Below are 19,901 nucleotides of genomic sequence, written 5' to 3' on the forward strand. Positions count from 1 at the left end.
CTGCACTTTCCAGGTTAAGCATGTGGATCTTCAGCTCTGCTCTCATCTTCCAGCAGCTTTCTCCCCATCCCTTCATCCATCCATCCATCCCTGCATCCATCCCTGCATCCATCCATCCATCCATCCATCCATCCATCCATCCATCCATCCATCTCTGCATCCCCTATGGGGCACGAACCCACTCCATTTGCCGGCTCATCTCCCGGCGGATGCTCGGGGCTCTCCCGGCTCTGTACCGTGTTTGTTTAATGTATAATAATTTGAAATTGTTCTTTTTTTTTAATTATCTATTATTTTTCTTTTTTTGACTGCTGAAATAAAGCATGTGAAATGATCCGACCAACCTGCTCTGCTCTTCGCTCTCGGGGATCGCCGTGGGGATCCTGGGGGGGTGCATGGGCTTGGGAGCCCCTCGTCCTCCATCCCGGCTGCTCCCGCTCTGCTCCTGCGCTCCTGCGCTTCTGTGCTCTCGCCCTCCCGTCCTCCCACCCCAGCACAGCCCCCGGCCTCCTCCTCCTCGCTCAGCCCCCGCTGCCCTGGGGCGGGGGAGAGGAAGGAAGGGGGAATTCACCCCCCCCCCCCCCCAGCAAGGAGGGTTGGGCTGTATGTAGGGGGGGAGGGAACTTTGGGGTTGTCCCCTCTCCAAATGGGGGGAGAAGTGGAGACATGGGGGGACAAATGGGGACACAGAGGGTGGCTGGAGGTGCCACGGTGCATGGGTGCTATGGTACATGGGTGCTACACTGCACGGGTGCCGTGGTGCGTGGGTGCTACAGTGCATGGGTCCCATGGTGCATGAGTGCCATGGTGCGTGGGTGCTACAGTGCATGGGTGCCATGGTGCGTGGGTGCCACAGTGCAAGCCCCCTGCACCCACCGCAGGTCCCCCCCATGCCAGCACCATCCAGCCTCAGCTCACGCTGCGCATACTCCCTGGTGCAAGGGCAGCCGGGCAGCACCAGCAGCTCACTCGTATGCCCCCAGGTGCCACCCTCGGCTCCCCCAGGTCTCCCCCACGGTGGGCGCGGGGCTGCGCAGGCACCAGGACAAGACCTCAATGGCTCCTTTCTCCTCGCCTGCCCCAGCCCATCAATGGTTCCCCTTGTTCCTGCCTGGGCCCCCCCCCTGTTTTCTTAACCCCCACCCTGGCGCCTGCCCCGTGCGGAGGGGGCCGCTCTGAAAGAGGCTCTTTTCTTACAAGTGAGGGGCTGGGCTGGGGGGACCCCCGGGGGGCCGGGGAGGGGTTTGGGGGTGCTGAGCGGGATGCCTGGGTCTGCGCGGTGGAAGGGGCGAGCTCCAGGCACCATCCTGCAGGGCACAAGGACCCAGGTGAGCCGGGAGATATTGAGGTGCTGCGGGTGCCATTGTGGGTCCCTGGGACTGCGTTCTGCCTCTTGTCCCTTGTCCCTATCCCCATCCCTACTCTCCACGAGCCCCTTTCCCTCCGCAGGGCTTGGGGGGGTCATGAATGAAACAGGGTGGGAGGAGGGCACCCGGACAGAGTGAAGCAGCTGAAAAGGGAGGCAGAGGCTGCAGAACCCACACCAACAGGGAGGGTAGACCAGGACCCCTGCCCCACAGCACCTGGGGCTGGCTGGGGTAAAGAACTGGCCGACTCAATGCAGTTTGCAGCCAGAGGAGCCCAGAAGCAGGCTGCACCCCAAAACCTCCCTCTTCATACCCCACCCCCCCAGCAAACAGCCAAAAATAAAGCAGAAAAGCCACATCCATCACTCAATGGCCACTTTTATCAGCTGAAACCCATCCCCCAGCAGGCACACCCCCAGGGAGGTGACAAAAACTGCGAGGTCCCCACAAAAGTATCCTGACACCCCTTCATCCATCCCTGTCCCTGGGGTTGTGTCCCCTCACCCTGGCATCACTGCGGGAGGAGCGGGACACGGGCTCCATCCGCGGCTCCGGGCAGGGGATTGATGCGCTGCCCCGTGCGGACGTTGAACATGGGAAGGGTGGACAGCGGCCGCGGGACGTCCCTGCTGCCGGCCATGTGCCTCAGCTCCTGCGTGTCACCGTGGATCGTGGTGTGGTGGAAGAGCTGGATGCTGTGGGGGAAGGACAGGTGGGTGCTGCGCCCCCTCCTTCCTACCCACAGCCTTCTGGGGAAGGGGCTTGGTGAGGTCTGTCACTCCATTATGAGCTGTTTGCTCCCCATCAATGGGGTATGGCCACCCAGCCTTGGGGTCTGCACCCCATCACTGGGGTTGGTCCCTCATCATCAAGGTCTACCCTTCTGTCTGTGGAGTCCTCCTCACTGCTGTTGAGTACTGCAAGGCTATTGGAGAAGTAAAACGGCTCTTGTGCTCCAGCCCGTGTCTGTGGGGGTTACTGGGGACACCAACATTTGGGGAGGGGAGGAGGGGGCCTGGGGGGTACCCTTTGGAATGGGGAAACCTTTATGCTCCAACAGAGAGATAACTGTTCCCATCCCTGTCCCCAGTCCTGCTGGCCTTCCCCATGCTTGGCCATGACAAAGCCCCCCCAGCCATCCTGGGTGCAGGGACTTACTCAGATGTCTCCAAGTCCCGTTTTTGCCTACAAAACAGAGGAAAACATGACAATGGTGCGAAGGGCGCTGCCCTGCCCAGGTTGTCCTGGTTGTCATGGCCGGGAGTTGGGCATGCAGGTGGGGGGACCCCCGACTCACACTCCCTCCCTGCGGCAGCACATGAGGTGTCCCAGGAGCAGGCAGAGCAGCACGGCCACTGCCAGCGGCACCAGCAGCGTCACCAGGAACCCGGGCAGCAGGTCCTGGGGGGGCACCTCGGTGGGGGGCTGGAAATCCCCACCCTCCTCCAGCACCCCAGAACCCCACACAGGCCCCGGCTCTGTGGGGCTGGGCCAGACCTGCAGCTGCAGTGGGGTGATGGTTACTGGTGGGGTCCCCACGGGTGCCATCGTGCAGGGGGGGGACACGTGGGTCTCACCAGGGTGAGGTTGCACCAGCGGATGGAGAAGTGGGGGGCGAATGTGTCGTAGCAGGAGGCGAGGGGCTGCTGGCCCAGGCTGCAGAGGAAGCGGCTCTGCGCTGAGGCAGCCGATGTCAGGCACCCCGAGAAGGGTCCGCGGGACCCCACCGACACATAGACCCTGTGGGGTGGCTGCAGGTCACCCCCAGACCCACACATGGAGGCTGGGGTCTTCTGGGGAGCACCCCTAGTGCTGCTCATACCCCTCCTTGAGCCCCTCAATGGGCAGTGGGACACGGCCGCCGCGGTCCAGGGCTGAGGTGATGTTGATGACTTGGAGATCATCCTGCTCCCAAACGCCTGCCGTGGCCTGCAGGAAGATGTCCCGAGCGGCCGCGGGCAGCAGCTCCTCCACGTTCCTGTTCCCCACCAGGAACTCGCCTTGGAATGGTGGCTCCCCCCCTGCGGGGACACACGACACCCATGGGGACACTGCACGCAGGGGCATCCCAATGCAGTTCGGGGCGCGCAGCCCTTACGTGGAGCAGGGATGACGGTGATGATGAGGCGCTGAGCCACCGTCTCGTAGGTGAGCCGGTTGTAGGCCAGGACCTGCCAACAGAGGAAACACCCCCAAAGATGCCAACCCCGCTCTCCCTGGCACACGGCCGGGAGGGGGGACACCTACCTCGATGGTGTGGGTGCCGACCTCAGCGGCCGTGGGGCAACCATAGAGGTATCCTGGCTGGTGGGGGTCGCGCTGGATGTATCTCAGCCACCGTGGCAGGTCTGGGTGGTCCTGGAGGTGGGCATGGAAGGTGACGGCGGTGGCTGTGGGTACCAGGACACAGACACTGGGATTCATGTGGCACACAAGGGCTGTGCCACAGCCCTACAAGCCCTTCCCCATCCAACTGATCCCCACCAGTCCCTTTTGGGGACTGGTCCTGCACCAGCTGGGTCCTGGGGAGGTCCCTCTCCCAATTTGGGGGTGAATTACTCCAACGGAGATGACCCTCAGAGTCTAAATAGGGGGGATAAAGGCATGCTGCTCCTGAGTGACTTCAACAGTGCGATGGGGCAATGCTTGGGAGGCCCGAAATGGGTGGAGGGGTGGGGTGGGATGGAGGGATGGATGGAGGATAGCATGGATGGGGGGTGGGGTGGATGGAGAGATGAATGTGGGGTGGGATGGATGGAGGATGGGGTGGATGGAGGATAGCATGGATGGGGGTGGGATGGATGGGGGCTGGGATGGATAGGGGGTGGGATGGATGGAGGATAGGATGGAGGGGAGGCGGGATGGATGGAGGCTTACAGGACTGTGTAGATGGAGACATGGCCCAGCTGGTGTCGTGGCTGGTGGGGAGCAGGCTTAGCCAGGGCTCACCATTAACAGTCCCAGCCCCCACAGGCCCTGCAGGACCCCCCCTCATCCCCACTGCACTCTCCAGGCCCTCACCACCATCATCCTCGCTCCTGGGGAAGAAGGCATCCAGGAATAGCTCCCGCTTCAGCTCATGGACAAAGACAGCTCCGGTCTCGGAAGAGACGCGGTGGTCAGAGAGGACATGGTGGTTGGGGAGGGTGGCCTGGGACGCCCCTGGGACCATGGCTGTGACCAGGGACAGCACTAGAGCCAGGGCTGGGCACCGTGCCTCCTCCCTGCCTCAGTTTCCCCATTGCCCAGAGCCCCCAGGAGCACAGGACAGGGCCAGGAATGTTCCCAGCAGCCGAGTGCCCCAGGATAGCGCGTGGGATATATTTAGGAAGGGGTGGGAATGGGGACAGGGACGGGGACAGGGATGGGGACAGCACCCCCCCACTTGCCGTGGATCCCCAGAGAGGTCCCACTCACCCCCCCCCAACCCATCTGGCAGCAGGGCCAGGACGGTTCCATCGAGCTCTGTCCCATCCCACCAGCACCCCCCCCCCACCCCGCTTTGGGGGTGCCCCCCTCCGCTCCCCACTGGGGTCTCTCCAGCCTGGCCGTGCCCCCCCGGTGGGTGACGGGGCCTCCACTCGCCTGCCAGCACCCAGACCAGGAGCAGCGCCGGGGCCTCCATGTTCCAGCACCTGGGAATGGGGCCAGGGCTGATTGACAGAGGCAGCAGGGCCGAGGGCCGACCTGGAAGGGGGGCCCCATGGGGGGGTCCCACCGGAGACAAGGAGCGGGGACATCCCACCACGGCCACCTCCTGCCACCAAGGCCCCGAGGGGCTCCTGTGTCCCCTTGGTGGGGTGTCCTCTGGGGGGGACATGTCCTGGCACCCCCACTCATGGGCAATGAGGTGGCAGCGGGGGCACAGGATGGGGTCAGAGTGAGGTGTGGGACACTTGGGGACACGCTGCCAGCAGCACGTGTGTGCCCTTCTGTGGCAACAAGATGGGAGCATGTGTGCACACACGTGTGTGAGCTCACGTGTGTGTGTGCACATGTACGTGTGTGTGCGCACATGTGTGTGCACAGGTGTCTGCGAACACGTGTATGCGTGTGTGCACATGTGTGCGCCTGTGTGTGCACGTGTGTGCATGTGTGCATGTATGTGCATGCACATGTATGTGTGTACACATGTATGTGTCTGCCCATGTATGTGTATGTGCACATGTATGTGTGTGTACATGTGTGTGCGCACATGTATATGTGTGTGCACATGTATGTGTGTGTGCACATGTATGTGTATGTGCACATGTATGCATGTGTGCACATGTATGTGTGTGCACATGTATGTATGTGTGCACATGTATGTGTGTGCACATGTGTGTGTGCACATGTACGTGTGTGTGCACATGTATGTGTGTGTGCACGTGTGTGTGTGCACATGTATGTGTGTGCAAATGTATGTATATGTGCACATGTATGTATGTGTGCACATGTATGTGTGTGTGCACATGTATGTGTGCACATGTATGTGTGTGCACATGTATGTGTGTGTGCGCATGTATGTATGTGTGCACATGTATGTGTGTGCACATGTATGTATATGTGCACATGTATGTATATGTGCACATGTATGTGTGTGTGCACATGTATGTATATGTGCACATGTATGTATATGTGCACATGTATGTGTGTGTGCACATGTATGTATGTGTGCACATGTATGTGTGTGTGCACATGTATGTGTGTGTGCACATGTATGTGTGTGTGCACATGTATGTATGTGTGCACATGTATGTGTGTGTGCACATGTATGTGTGTGTGCACATGTATGTGTGTGTGCACATGTATGTATGTGTGCACATGTATGTGTGTGTGCACATGTATGTATGTGTGCACATGTATGTGTGTGTGCACATGTATGTGTGTGTGCACATGTATGTATGTGTGCACATGTATGTATGTGTGCACATGTATGTGTGTGTGCACATGTATGTATGTGTGCACATGTGTGTGTGCACATGTATGTGTGTGTGCACATGTATGTGTGCACATGTATGTGTGTGTGCACATGTATGTATGTGTGCACATGTATGTATGTGTGCACATGTATGTGTGTGTGCACATGTATGTATGTGTGCACATGTATGTATGTGTGCACATGTATGTGTGTGTGCACATGTATGTATGTGTGCACATGTATGTGTGTGTGCACATGTGTGTGTGTGCACATGTATGTATGTGTGCACGTGTGTGTGTGCACATGTATGTATGTGTGCACATGTATGTGTGTGTGCACATGTATGTATGTGTGCACATGTATGTGTGTGTGCACATGTGTGTGTGTGCACATGTATGTGTGTGTGCACATGTATGTATGTGTGCACATGTATGTGTGTGTGCACATGTGTGTGTGCACATGTATGTATGTGTGCACATGTGTGTGTGTGCACATGTATGTATGTGTGCACATGTATGTGTGTGTGCACATGTATGTATGTGTGCACATGTATGTATGTGTGCACATGTATGTGTGTGTGCACATGTATGTGTGTGTGCACATGTATGTATGTGTGCACATGTATGTATGTGTGCACATGTATGTGTGTGTGCACATGTATGTATGTGTGCACATGTATGTATGTGTGCACATGTATGTGTGTGTGCACACGTGCGTGCGGGGCGTGGCGCGGGCCCTGCGGGGGTGCTCAGGCTGTGGGGCGGTGGCAGCAGCACAGCGTTGTCGGGGGGGGGGGGGGGGGGAGTCGCCCTTGTGACGTCACGCCCCGTCAGGACGCGTCACGTCAGAGGGCTGTGAGCCTGCGCCGGGTGTCGTGGGGCGGGTGCAGGGTCCTGGTGCCTGCCCGTTCCCAGCCTCGGGGTGCAGAGGTCACCCCCACATCCCCCCCCACATCCGGGATCCCAGCACGGCCCCACTCTGCCCCCTCCGCCCCCCCAGTGCCTGCTGGAAAGCAGCGAACAACCCCGGGCAACCCCAACAAAGGTCACTTTTGGGGTGCAGGGATGCTGGGGGGCAGCACCGCGGCCCCACCCGGCCCAGAGCCCTACCCTGCCCCGCTGCAGTTTCCCCTCCTGCCACCCCTGCGTGGAGTTGCCTGGAGGGGACGTGTTGCACCTCAGGGATGGGTTCATGGGGCCAGGAAGTGAATGGGGGCCCTGTGGGGACGCCAGGAGGCGCCCTTTGGGTGTGGGGTGGGAGCAAGGGGGACGTGCCGAAAAATGGGGGGACAGGGGGAGAGGAGCAGGGGGACACGGGAGGGGCACAGGGTGGGGGAACGTGCGGGTACAGGGATAGGATGGGGTGGATGTAGTTACAAACATGGGGGGCATATAGGGACAGGACGGGGGATATGGGGATAGCATAGGGGGATATGGGGACAGATTGGGATGTGGGTACAAACTCGGGGTGATATAGGGATGGGAGGGGGGGACATGGGGACAAAATGATGAGGATATGGGGGAGATGTAGGTGCAGATGTGGGTACAAAAATGAGTATGGAGATGGGACTCAGGGGACACAGGGACCAGCCTGGGGGCCACGGGGACAAAACTGGCAGGGTGCAAGGGCAGACAGGCATGGTGAGGGACAGAAATGGGGGGACACAGGGACAGAGATGGGGAGAAGACATGAGGACAGAGATGGGGGGACACGGGGACAGACCTGGGGGGAAGACATGAGGACAGAGATGGGGGGACACGGGGACAGACCTGGGAGGAAGACATGAGGACAGAGATGGAGGGACACGGGGACAGACCTGGGGAGAAGACATGAGGACAGAGATGGGGGGACATGGGGGGAACTTGGGAACAGAGATGAGAGAAGGTGGGGGCAGAGCTGGGGGTGTCAGCACCGGACGAGCCGGGGGTACCCGGGTGCTGGGGGTGTAGGGACACGCCACGGGGCGGGCACCCCAGTGCGGGTGCGGGAGGGGTCCGCAGGGCATGCGGAGACGAGGGGGGTGTTGCGTGGGGGTCCCCGTGCCCGCGCCCAGGCGGCGGCGGTGAGGAAGAGGAAGAGCGAGCGCCGCTAAGACCCAGCGGGCTCTGCGGGCAGCGGGGCGGGCGGATCGCAGGCAGCGGCTCCATCACCAGCACAGAGAAAGGGGAAGAGGAGGCGGAGAAGGGAGGGAGGAAGGAAGCAGGGCCGGGCCCCCCCTCCCCGGGATGGACATGGCCTGACCGGGCCCCGCAGCCCCCCGCGGCCCGGCGCAGGTTTGCGGGCGGCGCCTGCCCCCCCCCTTCCCCGGGCCGCATCCCCCTCCCCATGGCGCTGTAACCGGCGAGGGGCCGCGGCGAGCGGCGGCGGTGCGGGTGCCGGCGGTGCCGGCGGTGCTGGTCGCAGCGGTGGTGGTTCCGGTGGTGCCGGTGGCCGCGGCGGGCGATGCGCGGCACAGCCCCGGTGCCGGCATGCTGAGGACAGAGGCAGGCGGTGGGGGGTCCCCGTCCGGGGCAGCTCCGGGCGGTGGGGGTCTTCGGAGCGCGTCCCCACACCGGAATGCCTACGAGGCCACCATCCAGGCCCTGGCGCCCACAAAGGAGGCCGATGGTGAAGATGGCAAGAAAAGCCGGGGCAAGAAGTATGGCTCCAACGTTCATCGCATCAAGAACATGTTCCTGCAGATGGGGACGGCGCCCGGCCCCGAGGGCGCCTGCGACCTGGCCAAGGCCAAGGAGAAGCCGGTCCGTCTGTCCTTGCCCCGGGCTGGCAGCCTCAGCGAGAGCATGGACCAGGGCAACCTCCTCAAGCTGGGCACCAGCGTCTCCGAGAGGGTCAGCCGCTTCGACTCCAAACCCGACAAACCCTTCTCCAAGCTGCAGGAGACCCGCAAGATCTTTGAGAGGAGCTCGCAGGAGAAAGCCACCACCACCAAGCTCTTGCTACGTAAGGAACGAGCTGGTTTCCAGGACCGTAAGCTGGACGTGGTGGTGCGGTTCAATGGCAGCACCGAGTCCCTGGACAAGCTGGACACCGAAGCCGTCTCGCCCACGGTCAGCCAGCTCAGCGCTGTCTTCGAGAAGGCCGACCTTCGGAACAACCTGCACAAGGCGCAGGGGCGCGTGGTTGGACCACTCGGCACCAAGGTGATGGGCAAGCGGCCCCGGGTCTTCCTGCCGGGCACGGAGGCTGCTCGGGGGGGCAATGGCCACACTGCCCAGCCCCGCGCCCGGCCGCCGGAGGAGGAGAAGGCAGCGGGGAAGAGCGCCCGGCCGGCGGAGAAGGAGCTGCCCGCCCCACGGGTGCAGGAGGTCTGCAAGATCAAGCCGGTGGAGGTGGAGGAGAGCGGTGAGGCCGAGGAGGAGGAGGCACCGGCGGTGCCTGTGCCCCAGACGGCCAAGGGGTCCGAGGACCTGGCACCCACCACCCCCCGGCTGGACAGGGGCTCCGGTGTGGCCGCGGGTGAGGAGGGCGTCAAGGGAGAGCAGGCAGAGGAAGGCGATGCCTACGAGGAGGCCAAGAAGGAGGACTTCTCCGAGGCGGACCTGGTGGACATAAGTGCCTACAGCGGGCTCGGGGAGGACTCGGGGGGCAGCGGGCTGGAGGAGGAGGAGGAGGCCGAAGGTCTCTATGATCCCGAGTCAGGTTGTGTGGAGATCCCAGGGCTGTCCGAGGAAGAGGAGCCTGTCCCCAACCGCAAGATCCAGTTCAGCACGGCCCCCATCCAGGTGAGACCTCCTGGAGATGGGGGGGCAGCAGCTGGGGATAAGGGGGTACCCCATGGTCAGGGTACCCCAGGGTGAGGGGCTCCCAAGGATAAGGAGCACCTAAGGGTGAGGGTACCCTAGGATGAGGGTACCCCAGGCTGGGATTTATGAACCCCCACCCCTTTGGGGGGGGCTGGTGCTGGGGATAGGGAGGTGTGGGGAGGTCTGTGTGCCCCCAGCCCCCTGCCATGGGGCACAGCATCCCACTTGGTGCTGGGGGAAGGAGGATCGCCACCCAGGCCTGGCTAACAGGCCACCTAACCAAGATCCTGGTGTGGCCTGAGGCAGCCCCCCAGCCATAGAGGGGCCACCCTGAGGCTGGTGTGACAGGGGTGGGGGTGGCCCTGGGCCCCCCGGGGTGGCCGATGCACAGCACCCAGAGCCAACCCACCGCTACGTCCAAGCCCCACCACGTGTTCTGGGTGGGATGCCCGCTGTGTCCAGCTGCGGGTGCTGGCTCCTCTGCCCTTGGTCCCTAGTGGTCTCTCGCTGCCGGGGCTCCCCCCGCACTGGGGGTCCCAGGCATGGGACCAGGGGTTGGGGGTTCTTCTCCCCACCATAGGCCCAGCCAGCACCCAGCAGCGTTCCGGGAAGTGGAGGAAGGGGAAGTGGCGGCACGGCCGGGTGGGACGCAGCATTTCCCGTCCCCTCCATCCTTCCCCGGCTGGGTTTGGGGGCTCCATAGGGGATGCTCCCCCAGCAGCGGGGCTGGGGGGGGAGGGAGAAGAGGCCGTGCCGCTATTTGGGGTGTTCTCTCCCACTGGAATCCCCCCGGCCGGGGGAGCCGCGGTCGCTTTGTGCTGGAGCTGGGTTATTTTTAGAGCCCGGCCTATATTCTGGCTCTGAGTCAGAGCGGGTGGGTGGCCCCACCGGGGACAGGGACCACCATGCCCAGGGCAGGACACAGTGGTGGCCGTGTGCTGGGTGGTTGCACACTGCGGGGTGGGGGGAATTGGTCCTGTGGGAACCAGCCAGGCAGGCCTTGAGAAGATGCCCCCCCCGCCATGGATGGGCAGGCAGGGTTTTGGGGTGCTCTGCTCCCCCCGGTACAGCCTTTAACCTCTTGCTTTTACCCATCTCCCACCCCAGGGTGATGGTAGGGGTCCTGGGTGTACTGGTGGGGAGGAGACCCACATGTCTGAGCTCCCGAGTGCATCGGTGATGCTGAGCCACCCAAACAGGAGGGGTTGGAGCCAGGAGCACTGGCTCCCAGCAGCGCCAGCATGGGATGGGGGCAGTCACCACCAGCCTCCTCCCCTGGGCATTTGCTGGCTCTGGCTGCTTCTCCCTGGGAACCCACTCCAGGCCCCTGGCGCATCCCAAGATCCCCAGGACCTCGTGACACGGGTGGGGGCACTGCAGGGTGAGCCTGCAGCCCTACAGCACCATGTATGGACGGGGGGGATAGAGGCATGTCCCATGGCTTGTTCATCCCCAGCACCCCTGGGTGCCACCCGGGTGGGTCCTACCCATTGGTGTGTCTCAAGAGCTTTGTTCCTTGACACTTGTCCCTAATGCCCTTGTTGCAAGCCTTTAGTCTGTGATATGATCCCTAATCCGTTCGCCCCTCCAGGGACATCTGCCAGGCTCAGCTCCAGGAGAGGGGTGCTGGCACCTCCTGGGATGCAGGGATATGGTACCCCACTGCCTCTGGCTCCTGGTGGCACATCTGACCTTGGCCAGGAACACCCCGGTGCCCAGCATGAGGGCACCCAGCGCGGGGTGAACCAGGGCCTGCCCCCAGGCCTCCCTGAGCTGCCAGGTGGAGACCCAGGGGATGAGGCAACCCCCAGCTTAGGGTGGGCTTCACCTCTGCGGGCAGCATGGTGGGTTTGGGTTCCTGGGCTTGCATGGAGGTGCCCAGGAAGGCTGAGGGGCAGGGAAGACTGAGGTGAGGCTGCCCCAAAAGATGAGACCTTCCTTGTCCCATGGGGCAGTTGGAGCCATGAGAAGGTGGGGACAGGTGAGGGGAGAAGGGGCAACAGGCCCAGTGTGGCTGCCCCAAACTGTGTGACTGAGAGCAGCCAGTGCTTGCACACCCCATCCATCCATCCATCCTTCCATCCATCCATCCATCCATCCATCCTTCCTTCCATCCATCCATCCATCCATCCATCCATCCTTCCATCCATCCATCCATCCATCCATCCTTCCTTCCATCCATCCATCCATCCATCCATCCATCCATCCTTCCATCCATCCATCCATCCATCCATCCATCCATCCATCCATCCATCCTTCCTTCCATCCATCCATCCATCCATCCATCCATCCATCCATCCATCCATCCTTCCATCCATCCATCCATCCATCCATCCATCCATCCATCCATCCATCCATCCATCCATCCTTCCTTCCATCCATCCATCCATCCATCCATCCATCCATCCATCCATCCATCCATCCATCCATCCTTCCTTCCATCCATCCATCCATCCATCCATCCATCCATATCTCTGTCTGTCCATCCATCCGTCCATCTATCCATCCATCTGTCCATCTCTCCCTCCCTCCCTCCATCCCTCCATCCATTCCTCCATCCCTCTGTCTGTCTGTCTGTCCATCCATCCATCTGTCCATTCGTCCGTCCATTTGTCCGTCCGTCCACCCATCCCTCCGTCCATCCGTCCATCCATCCATCCATTCTTCCATCCCTCCCTCCCTCCCTCCCTCCATCCATCCATCCCTCCATCCGTCCACCCATCTGTCCCCCCTAACTCCGTGACATGACTTGGGGAGGGGAGGGATTCTCCAGTGTCTTATAGGCTCAGTAACATCCCCATGCCCCTGCCCTGGGCTCCCCCTGCCCCAGGATGCATGGCCATGGGTGGATGGCTGCCGTGTTGCCCCATCCCATCCTGCTGCCTCACTGAGCAGCTCCGTGCACCCCTCAGGTCTTCAGCACTTACTCCAATGAAGACTATGACCGCCGCAATGAAGATGTTGACCCCATGGCTGCATCGGCTGAGTATGAGCTGGAGAAGAGGGTGGAGCGACTCGACCTCTTCCCTGTGGAGCTGGAGAAAGGTGGGTCCTCATCCCATTGTGTGCCCCAGGGCCCTGTGGCACCTTGGGGATGGGCTGGAGGTGGCTGCATTGGTGTAGGGTGGCCGGTGCCACCCCATCAGGACACTGCTCTGTCTCTGCAGACTCGGAAGGGCTGGGGATCAGCATCATCGGCATGGGCGCGGGGGCCGACATGGGCCTGGAGAAGCTGGGCATCTTTGTCAAGACGGTGACGGAGGGGGGGGCTGCCCACCGGGATGGCAGGTAAAGGGCTCCCCAGCCCAAAGCCACTCCAGGTCCCCATAGGCTTGGGTGGTGATGGAGGAGCTGGTGTGGGAGCGGGCAGAGGTGGCCAAGGGGTGGCCCTGCTGTGACGGTCTCTGTGTCCCCAGGATCCAGGTAAACGATCTCATCGTGGAGGTGGATGGCACCAGCCTGGTTGGGGTGACGCAGAGCTTCGCCGCCTCCGTTCTCAGGAACACGAAGGGCCGTGTCCGGTAGGGCCTGGGACTGGGGACCTGGCGGGGCTGGGAGACCCCTACACCCATGCTGGGCCCCCTGCAGCACCCTGCCCCATAGCCTGTACCCAGAGCACCTCAAACCCCAGCCTGGGCTGTCCCCCTGCCCCAAAATACCTCCATCCCCACCAGTCCCATGCCCACTGCCTGCCCTGTGCCACCCTAGTGCCCCCCAAAATATCCTCACATCAGTCCAGGATCTCCCCCAGGCCCAACTCATCCACCCATAGCATCTCCACCAGGAGAACTGCCTGTCCCTCAGCGACGTCCCTGGCTGTGCCACTGGCACGTCCCCCACTACAGACCCCCATGGTCGCAGCTCCCCACCCCCACTGAGCCCCCATCCCCATTGAGCCCCCATCCCCATTGAGCCCCCCATCCTGTGCAGGTTCCTCATTGGGCGGGAGAAGCCCGGGGAGCAGAGCGAGGTGGCGCAGCTGATCCAGCAGACGCTGGAGCAGGAGCGGTGGCAGAGGGAGATGATGGAGCAGCGCTACACCCAGTACACTGAGGATGACGAGGAGGTGAGGGGGACAGCACCCACCCAGGGGGGCACGGACCTGGTTCCCCACAAGGTGCCTCAGTTTCCCCAGGCTGAGGGTGCCAGGCTGGGGACCACCACCACAAGCAAACACTGGCCCATGCCCTCCACAGACGGGCGAGTACGCGACAGATGAGGAGGAGGAGATGAGCCCCATGTTCCCCGGCGGCGAGATGGCCATCGAGGTGTTCGAGCTGGCCGAGAATGAGGACACGCTGTCACCTGTGGAGATGGACCCCGAAAAGCTGGTGCACAAGTTCAAGGAGGTGCAGAGGGACTGCAGTGTGCTGGGGGGTGCTGGGGGGTGCTGGGGGTGCTGGGGGGTGCAGGGGTACAAGGTGGTGCTGGGGCATTGTGCCCACCATGGGGATGTGTGACGGGCTGGTTCCTCTCGCAGCTCCAGATCAAACACGCTGTCACTGAGGCTGAGATCCAGCAGCTGAAGAGGAAGGTGAGTGGGTGTCCTGGCTCCCCTTGGGCAGGAAGGACCCTCCTCATTCTGCCCTGTGCCCCCTCCTCTGTCTCCATCTACCCCATCCCCTCCTAGCTCCCCACATCTACCCCAGACCCCTCACCATGCTGTGCTGTGCTGTGCCTGTTCCTGGCCATGCCATGCTGTGCTGTGCCGTGCCATGCTGTGTCATGTCATGTCATGTCACACGTCACATTTTAGACCTCGTATCATCCTTCCAGTATCTGAAGGGGATCTGCAAGGGTGCTGGAGAGGGACGCTTCATCAGGGACTGTAGTGATAGGACAAGGGGTGATGGGTTCAGACTGAAACAGGGGATATTTAGGTTGGGTATAAGGAAGCTCTTCCCTGTGAGGGTGCTGAGGCGCTGGCACAGGGTGCCCAGAGAAGCTGTGGCTGCCCCATCCCTGGCAGTGTTCAAGGCCAGGTTGGACACAGGGGCTTGGAGCAAGCTGCTCCAGTGGAAGGGGTCCCTGCCTGTGGCAGGGGTTGGAGCTGGAGGAGCTTTAAGGTCCCTTCAACCCAAACCCCTCTATGATTCTGTCGTGTCATGCCTGCTCCTTGCCTGTGCTGTATCATGCCATGGTGTGCCGTGTCATGCCCATTCCCTGGCTCTGCTGTGCTGTTCTGTGCCATGTCATGCCTGTCCCTGGCCGTCCATGTCCTGACCCTGCTGTCCTCAGCTGCAGAGCCTGGAGCAGGAGAAGGCACGCTGGAGGGCCGAGAAGGCCCAGCTGGAGCAGAGCGTGGAGGAGAACAAGGAGCGGATGGAGAAGCTGGAGGGGTACTGGATGGAGGCGCAGAACCTCTGCCAGGCCGTGGACGAGCACCTCAAGGAGACTCAGGCGCAGTACCAGACCCTGGAGCGCAAGTACAGCAAGGCCAAGAGGCTCATCAAGGAGTACCAGCAAAAGTGAGGGCAGCATCGGGCTCTGGGCACCCTTCCATCCCCATGGGCACCCCTCCATCCCCATGGGCACCCCTCCATCCCCATGGGCATGATCCATCCTGAGGGCACACATCCATCCCCATGGGCACCAAGATCCCTGTGGCACCATCCCCTTCCCGGGCACTCCTTGCCCCTGGGAAGACCATTGGGCATGAGCCATCCCATGGGCATGGATCATGCCCTTGGCATGGACCCACCTGTGGGGCGCTGACACCTTCATGGGCGCCCATTGTCCTTGGGCATAGACCATCCGCTGGGCATGAACCTTTCCCCAGGGCAGCAGCTCCTTCCTGGGCATCCCTCATCCCCTGGGCAGGGACCTTCCCCTCTGGGCAGAAACCCATCCATGTGGCACCAAATCCCTCCTGGGCACCCTTCACCCCCCGAGCAGGGATATTCCCTTGGGCAGGGGCCTTGCCCTTGGTGTGGAACCATCCCCTGGGCACCAACTCCTTCCCCCTCCATCCCAACCCTGCCCCAGCTCCATGGGGTGTCCCCAGTGCTGGGAGGGGATGAGGGGACAGGCACCCACACACTGGTCCCACAGGGAGATCGAGTTCCTCAAGAAGGAGACGGCGCAGCGGCGGGTGCTGGAGGAGTCGGAGCTGGCGCACAAGGAGGAGATGGAGAAACTGCAGGAGAAGGTGGGCACCGGGCGCCGGGACGGGGGCTGCCCCTGAGCCCCGCCACCGTCACGCCGCTCCCGCCACGGCCCATGGCTTCCCATGGCTTCCCATGGCTTCCTGTCGCCGCTGGATCCCAGGATGGGTAGCAGCAGATCTGCTCGGGCGCTGGCTCGCGCCAAGCTGCTGGATCCCGCCGCCGGGCGGTAGCGGAGCTGCGTGAGGCGCTGGCTCCCCTCCGGACTGAGCTCCGGCCACGGGATCCCAACGCCGGATCGCGGTGGATCTGCTTTGGGCACCGGGATCCCACCGGATTTGTGCTCCGGATCACAGTGGATCTGCTCAGGCGCTGGCGCACGCCCGATCCTCCTCCTGGCACTGGATCCCACACTGGATTGCAGTGGATCTGCCGAGGGTTTCAGTCTCAGTGGATCCTGCCTCAGGGTCTGACATCCCATAATGGATCAAAAGGGATTTTTCTTGGGCACTGGATCCCAGGCTGCTTGTGTGGGATCCCGCAGTGGTTCCCTGTCGATGGGCACAAGGCATGGGGCCGCACTGGATCCTCTGTTGCGAGCTGGATCCCATGCTGGTCATGCTGGATCCCGTAACAGATCGCCCTGGATTCTGCGCCAGTGGCTCCCCTGCAGCAGGCAGGGATCACCGGATCCCCCGGGATCCTGCAGCGCTGCTGTGGGTTGCGGTGGGGGGCTCAGGGGCACCAGGGTGCAGGGGAGCACGGGGAGGTCCCCCGGCTCCCAGCAGAGCCCCCACATGACCCCTCCTCCCGTCACCTCCAAAATGTCCCCCTGACCCCCCCAGAGACTCACCCCTCGCTGCCTGCAGCCCCATGGCCCAGCCGTGTGTCCCCTATCCCTGGCCCCCACCACCCTGACCCTTGTCCCTGTGTCCCCATCCCGGTGCCCCCCTCCCTGTGTCTCCCACCACCCCAGCACCCCCTTGTCTTGCCCCCCTTGTCCTGCCCTCCCCATCCCTGTATCCCCTCACTTTGTCTGCCACAGCCCTGTCCCCCCCGCTACACGTTCGCGTCCCTGTCCCTGTGTGTGTCCATGTCCCCTGTCCCCGTGTGTCCCCCCCGTCCCTGTGCCCCCCCGTGCCCCCCCCCCCCCCCGGCTGAGACCTGTCCCTTTGCTGTTTTTCAGATCTCTGAACTGGAGGCCAAGCTGCAGACTTTGAAAAATTCCAACCCGACTTAAGTCACCCTCAAACCGCAGCGATATTGGGGGGGTCCCTCCCCCCCAAGTCCTGTCTCTCCCCCCCCCAAAACCTCTTCCCCACGCGGGAGGAGGTGAGACCCCGCCAAAGCCTCCTGGTGCCCCCACCTCCCCCCTGGGGGCACAGACATGGGGGGAGGCAAGCTGCATCTCGGGGGGGGGAGAGGGAAATTGGGGGGGGCACACCCCACCTTAGTGTCTGTGTCCAGTGTGAGTCTCGTGGTAACGTGATGGACCGATTGGGGGGGGAACGGCAACCCCCACAGGCTCCCCCCTTCCCTTGACGTGACGCCCCCGCCCCCCCCCCCCGACACAGAGCTGGCACCTGGTTGGACGCTGGGGGGGGGGGGGGCGGAAGAAATGTGTCCCCCCCCCAAATGTGAACTATATTGGGGAGCAAAGAGGGGCTACGCTGGAAGCCCCCCACATCCCCAGCTCCTCGTGGGACTCACCTGAAGCACTGGTTGGGGGGGGCGGTTGCCTTCGGGTCCTTCTCGTGTCCTCGATCCCGGCCCCACAGTGGGATGCTCCCCCACCACGGTTGGGTGTGGAGGGGGGACTTCAAGTGCCCTCCCCCCGCTTGGACAGGAGGGACCCTCTCAGCCTTTGCCAACCCCTGCAGTGGGCATGGGGAGGGCCCGGGCGCCCACTTGTAGGGGGGCACAGCTGGGGGCTGCCTCCCAGCACCCGCTGCCCCCCCCCGAGCCCAGGGCTTTCACCTTCCTTGGGCGGGGGGGGACAGACACGGGCGTCCCCCTCCAGGGTGAGGGCGATGCTCTCACCCCCCCCAACTGTAAATACCCCCCTGTTCCCTAATAAATCACAGTATTTCTAGGGGCTGGGACGCCCCCACCACTGGCCACCCGCAGCCGGGTCGGGGGGTCCCGGACCCTCGGCCCGGGGGGGGGGAACTCCTTTATTTTTTGTTTCTACTTTGGCCCCCTCCCTGCTGTCCTCCCCCGTCCCCCCCCACCGAAGTCTCCGACAGTAACTGGATGTGGGGGTAACTGGGAGCCAGAGCTGGTTATACTGGGAGGGGGAGGAGGGAGGCACGCGGGGGTGAGGGGGGGTCCGACTGGATTGGAGCCACTTGGGGGGGGGAAGTATTTAAGGGGAGGGACGAGCCCCGGAAGGGTGCTGGGTTATTTAAGCTCACAGTGTACCGTGTATATACTATATATATCTGTACAATGGATGCACTGGCCCTCGTTTGTTACGGCCCCGGGCACCGGTCTGCGGGCACTGGGAGCACTGCGGAGGATGGGGGGCACTGAGGGGAGTGGGAAGAACTGGAAGACTACAGGGGGCGCTGGGGAGACTGGGCAAGTGGAGGGATTGGGGGAGCCTGGGGACTGGAAGCGCTGGGAACACTGGGAAGGATGTGGGACAGTGGGGAGAACTGGGTGCATGGGGAGCACTGGGAAGGGTGGGGAGAGCACTGGGTGAAAACTGGGAGGGCACTGGGAAGATCTGGGAGACCGCCGGAAGGACTGGCAGTACGGGGAAGGAAGGGGTGAGCGGGAGCAGTGGGGGGTCTGGAACAATGGGAAGGATGGGGGCACTGGGGTGACTCGGGACGCTGGGGGGACTGGGAAGCATGGGGGGCACTGAGTGGACTGGGAAGAACTGGAGGGGCTGCGGACACTGGCAGTGACTGCGCGTCCCGCCCGCGCCCCCGTGCCGAGCTCAGGGCGCCCCCAGGCGCTGTCCGTTCAGTACCGCCGGGCAGAGCCGGGTAGAGCCGGGCCCAGCAGAGCCGGGAGGGGCGGCTCGTCCCGGCCCCTGCAGCGATCCTGCCCCACGGTGCCCAGCGCTGCCCCGGCGCCATCGGCCGGGCGGCGGGAGGGGATCAGGATGTCCAAGGAGCGCGGGTGAATAGGAGGTGGGGGGGCCAGAACACGGACGCGCAAAGCCGGGATGGGCCATCCACCGGAGAGCGGCAGGGCACAGCCCCAGCCCCAGCGCATCCCCCTTCCTCCGGCGCCCCCTCCCGGCCACCCTGCAGCACAGCGGCAGAGCAAGAACGTCCGGTCCCTGCTCCCGCTGCCGCAGAGCCAGGATGGCAAAGCTGCTGCTGCGCCCCGCCTGCACACGATGAGCTCCGCAAGGGTGCCACTGAACGCTGCCATAGACATGCTGGACCAGGGCAGCCAAGTGGGGTGGCACAATTGATACCTGCAATGCATTGTCTCAATCCCGGCTGGCAGCGTGAATCAGAAGCAGGATCCAGCTGGTGGCAGTCCCTGGCCCCGACCCTGCCCAGGCCTGGGGGATCCCTCACTCCTCACTCTGCAGTGGCTGCCCCAGGCACACCTGGGCTGGCTCCAGCACAGAGCCGCTCTCCTGGGGAGCCCCCACCTCCTCCCAGGCCACCCTGGGGCAGCTGTGGGGTCTCTCTGCCCCCCTGCCTCATCTGCCATGGCCCTCAGTGGGGAACAGGGGCACTTGCTGGATTTGCTGCTGCACACCTGAAAGGGACTTCGAGCTGTGACTTGTGCTTCACAGGCGAATGGTTCCGAGAAGTCA

General features: G+C 62.8%; 2 protein-coding genes across 2 annotated transcripts; one reads left to right on the forward strand and one right to left on the reverse strand.

The window, feature by feature from the left end:
* Positions 1-1,878: 1,878 nt before the first annotated feature.
* SGCA (sarcoglycan alpha) lies at positions 1,879-4,539 on the reverse strand (the record flags this gene model as incomplete). Its single annotated transcript, XM_080633257.1, has 8 exons — positions 1,879-2,062; positions 2,526-2,552; positions 2,665-2,870; positions 2,945-3,107; positions 3,190-3,388; positions 3,466-3,538; positions 3,615-3,757; positions 4,389-4,539. The coding sequence occupies 8 exons, from the start codon at positions 4,537-4,539 to the stop codon at positions 1,879-1,881; spliced, it is 1,146 nt and encodes a 381-aa protein (XP_080489383.1).
* A 4,078-nt stretch (positions 4,540-8,617) lies between these two features.
* PPP1R9B (protein phosphatase 1 regulatory subunit 9B) lies at positions 8,618-18,343 on the forward strand. Its single transcript, XM_080633218.1, has 10 exons — positions 8,618-9,992; positions 12,926-13,058; positions 13,181-13,301; positions 13,430-13,534; positions 13,944-14,079; positions 14,210-14,362; positions 14,494-14,547; positions 15,252-15,481; positions 16,065-16,161; positions 17,304-18,343. Exons 1-10 carry the CDS (start codon positions 8,736-8,738, stop codon positions 17,355-17,357), a joined length of 2,340 nt encoding a protein of 779 aa, XP_080489344.1. The 5' UTR covers positions 8,618-8,735; the 3' UTR covers positions 17,358-18,343.
* The last annotated feature ends 1,558 nt before the right edge of the window (positions 18,344-19,901 follow it).

The sequence above is a fragment of the Psittacula echo genome (assembly GCF_963264785.1).
Source record: "Psittacula echo genome assembly, chromosome: 23".
NCBI lineage: Eukaryota > Metazoa > Chordata > Aves > Psittaciformes > Psittacidae > Psittacula > Psittacula echo.

Excerpts from the sequence above, each read along its gene's own strand:
- PPP1R9B (XM_080633218.1), top strand. The coding sequence starts at position 8,736 with ATGCTGAGGACAGAGGCAGGCGGTGGGGGGTCCCCGTCCGGGGCAGCT. Across the intron at positions 13,535-13,943 it reads AACACGAAGGGCCGTGTCCG|GTTCCTCATTGGGCGGGAGA; the intron begins GTAGGGCCTGGG and ends CATCCTGTGCAG. Across the intron at positions 16,162-17,303 it reads TGGAGAAACTGCAGGAGAAG|ATCTCTGAACTGGAGGCCAA; the intron begins GTGGGCACCGGG and ends GCTGTTTTTCAG.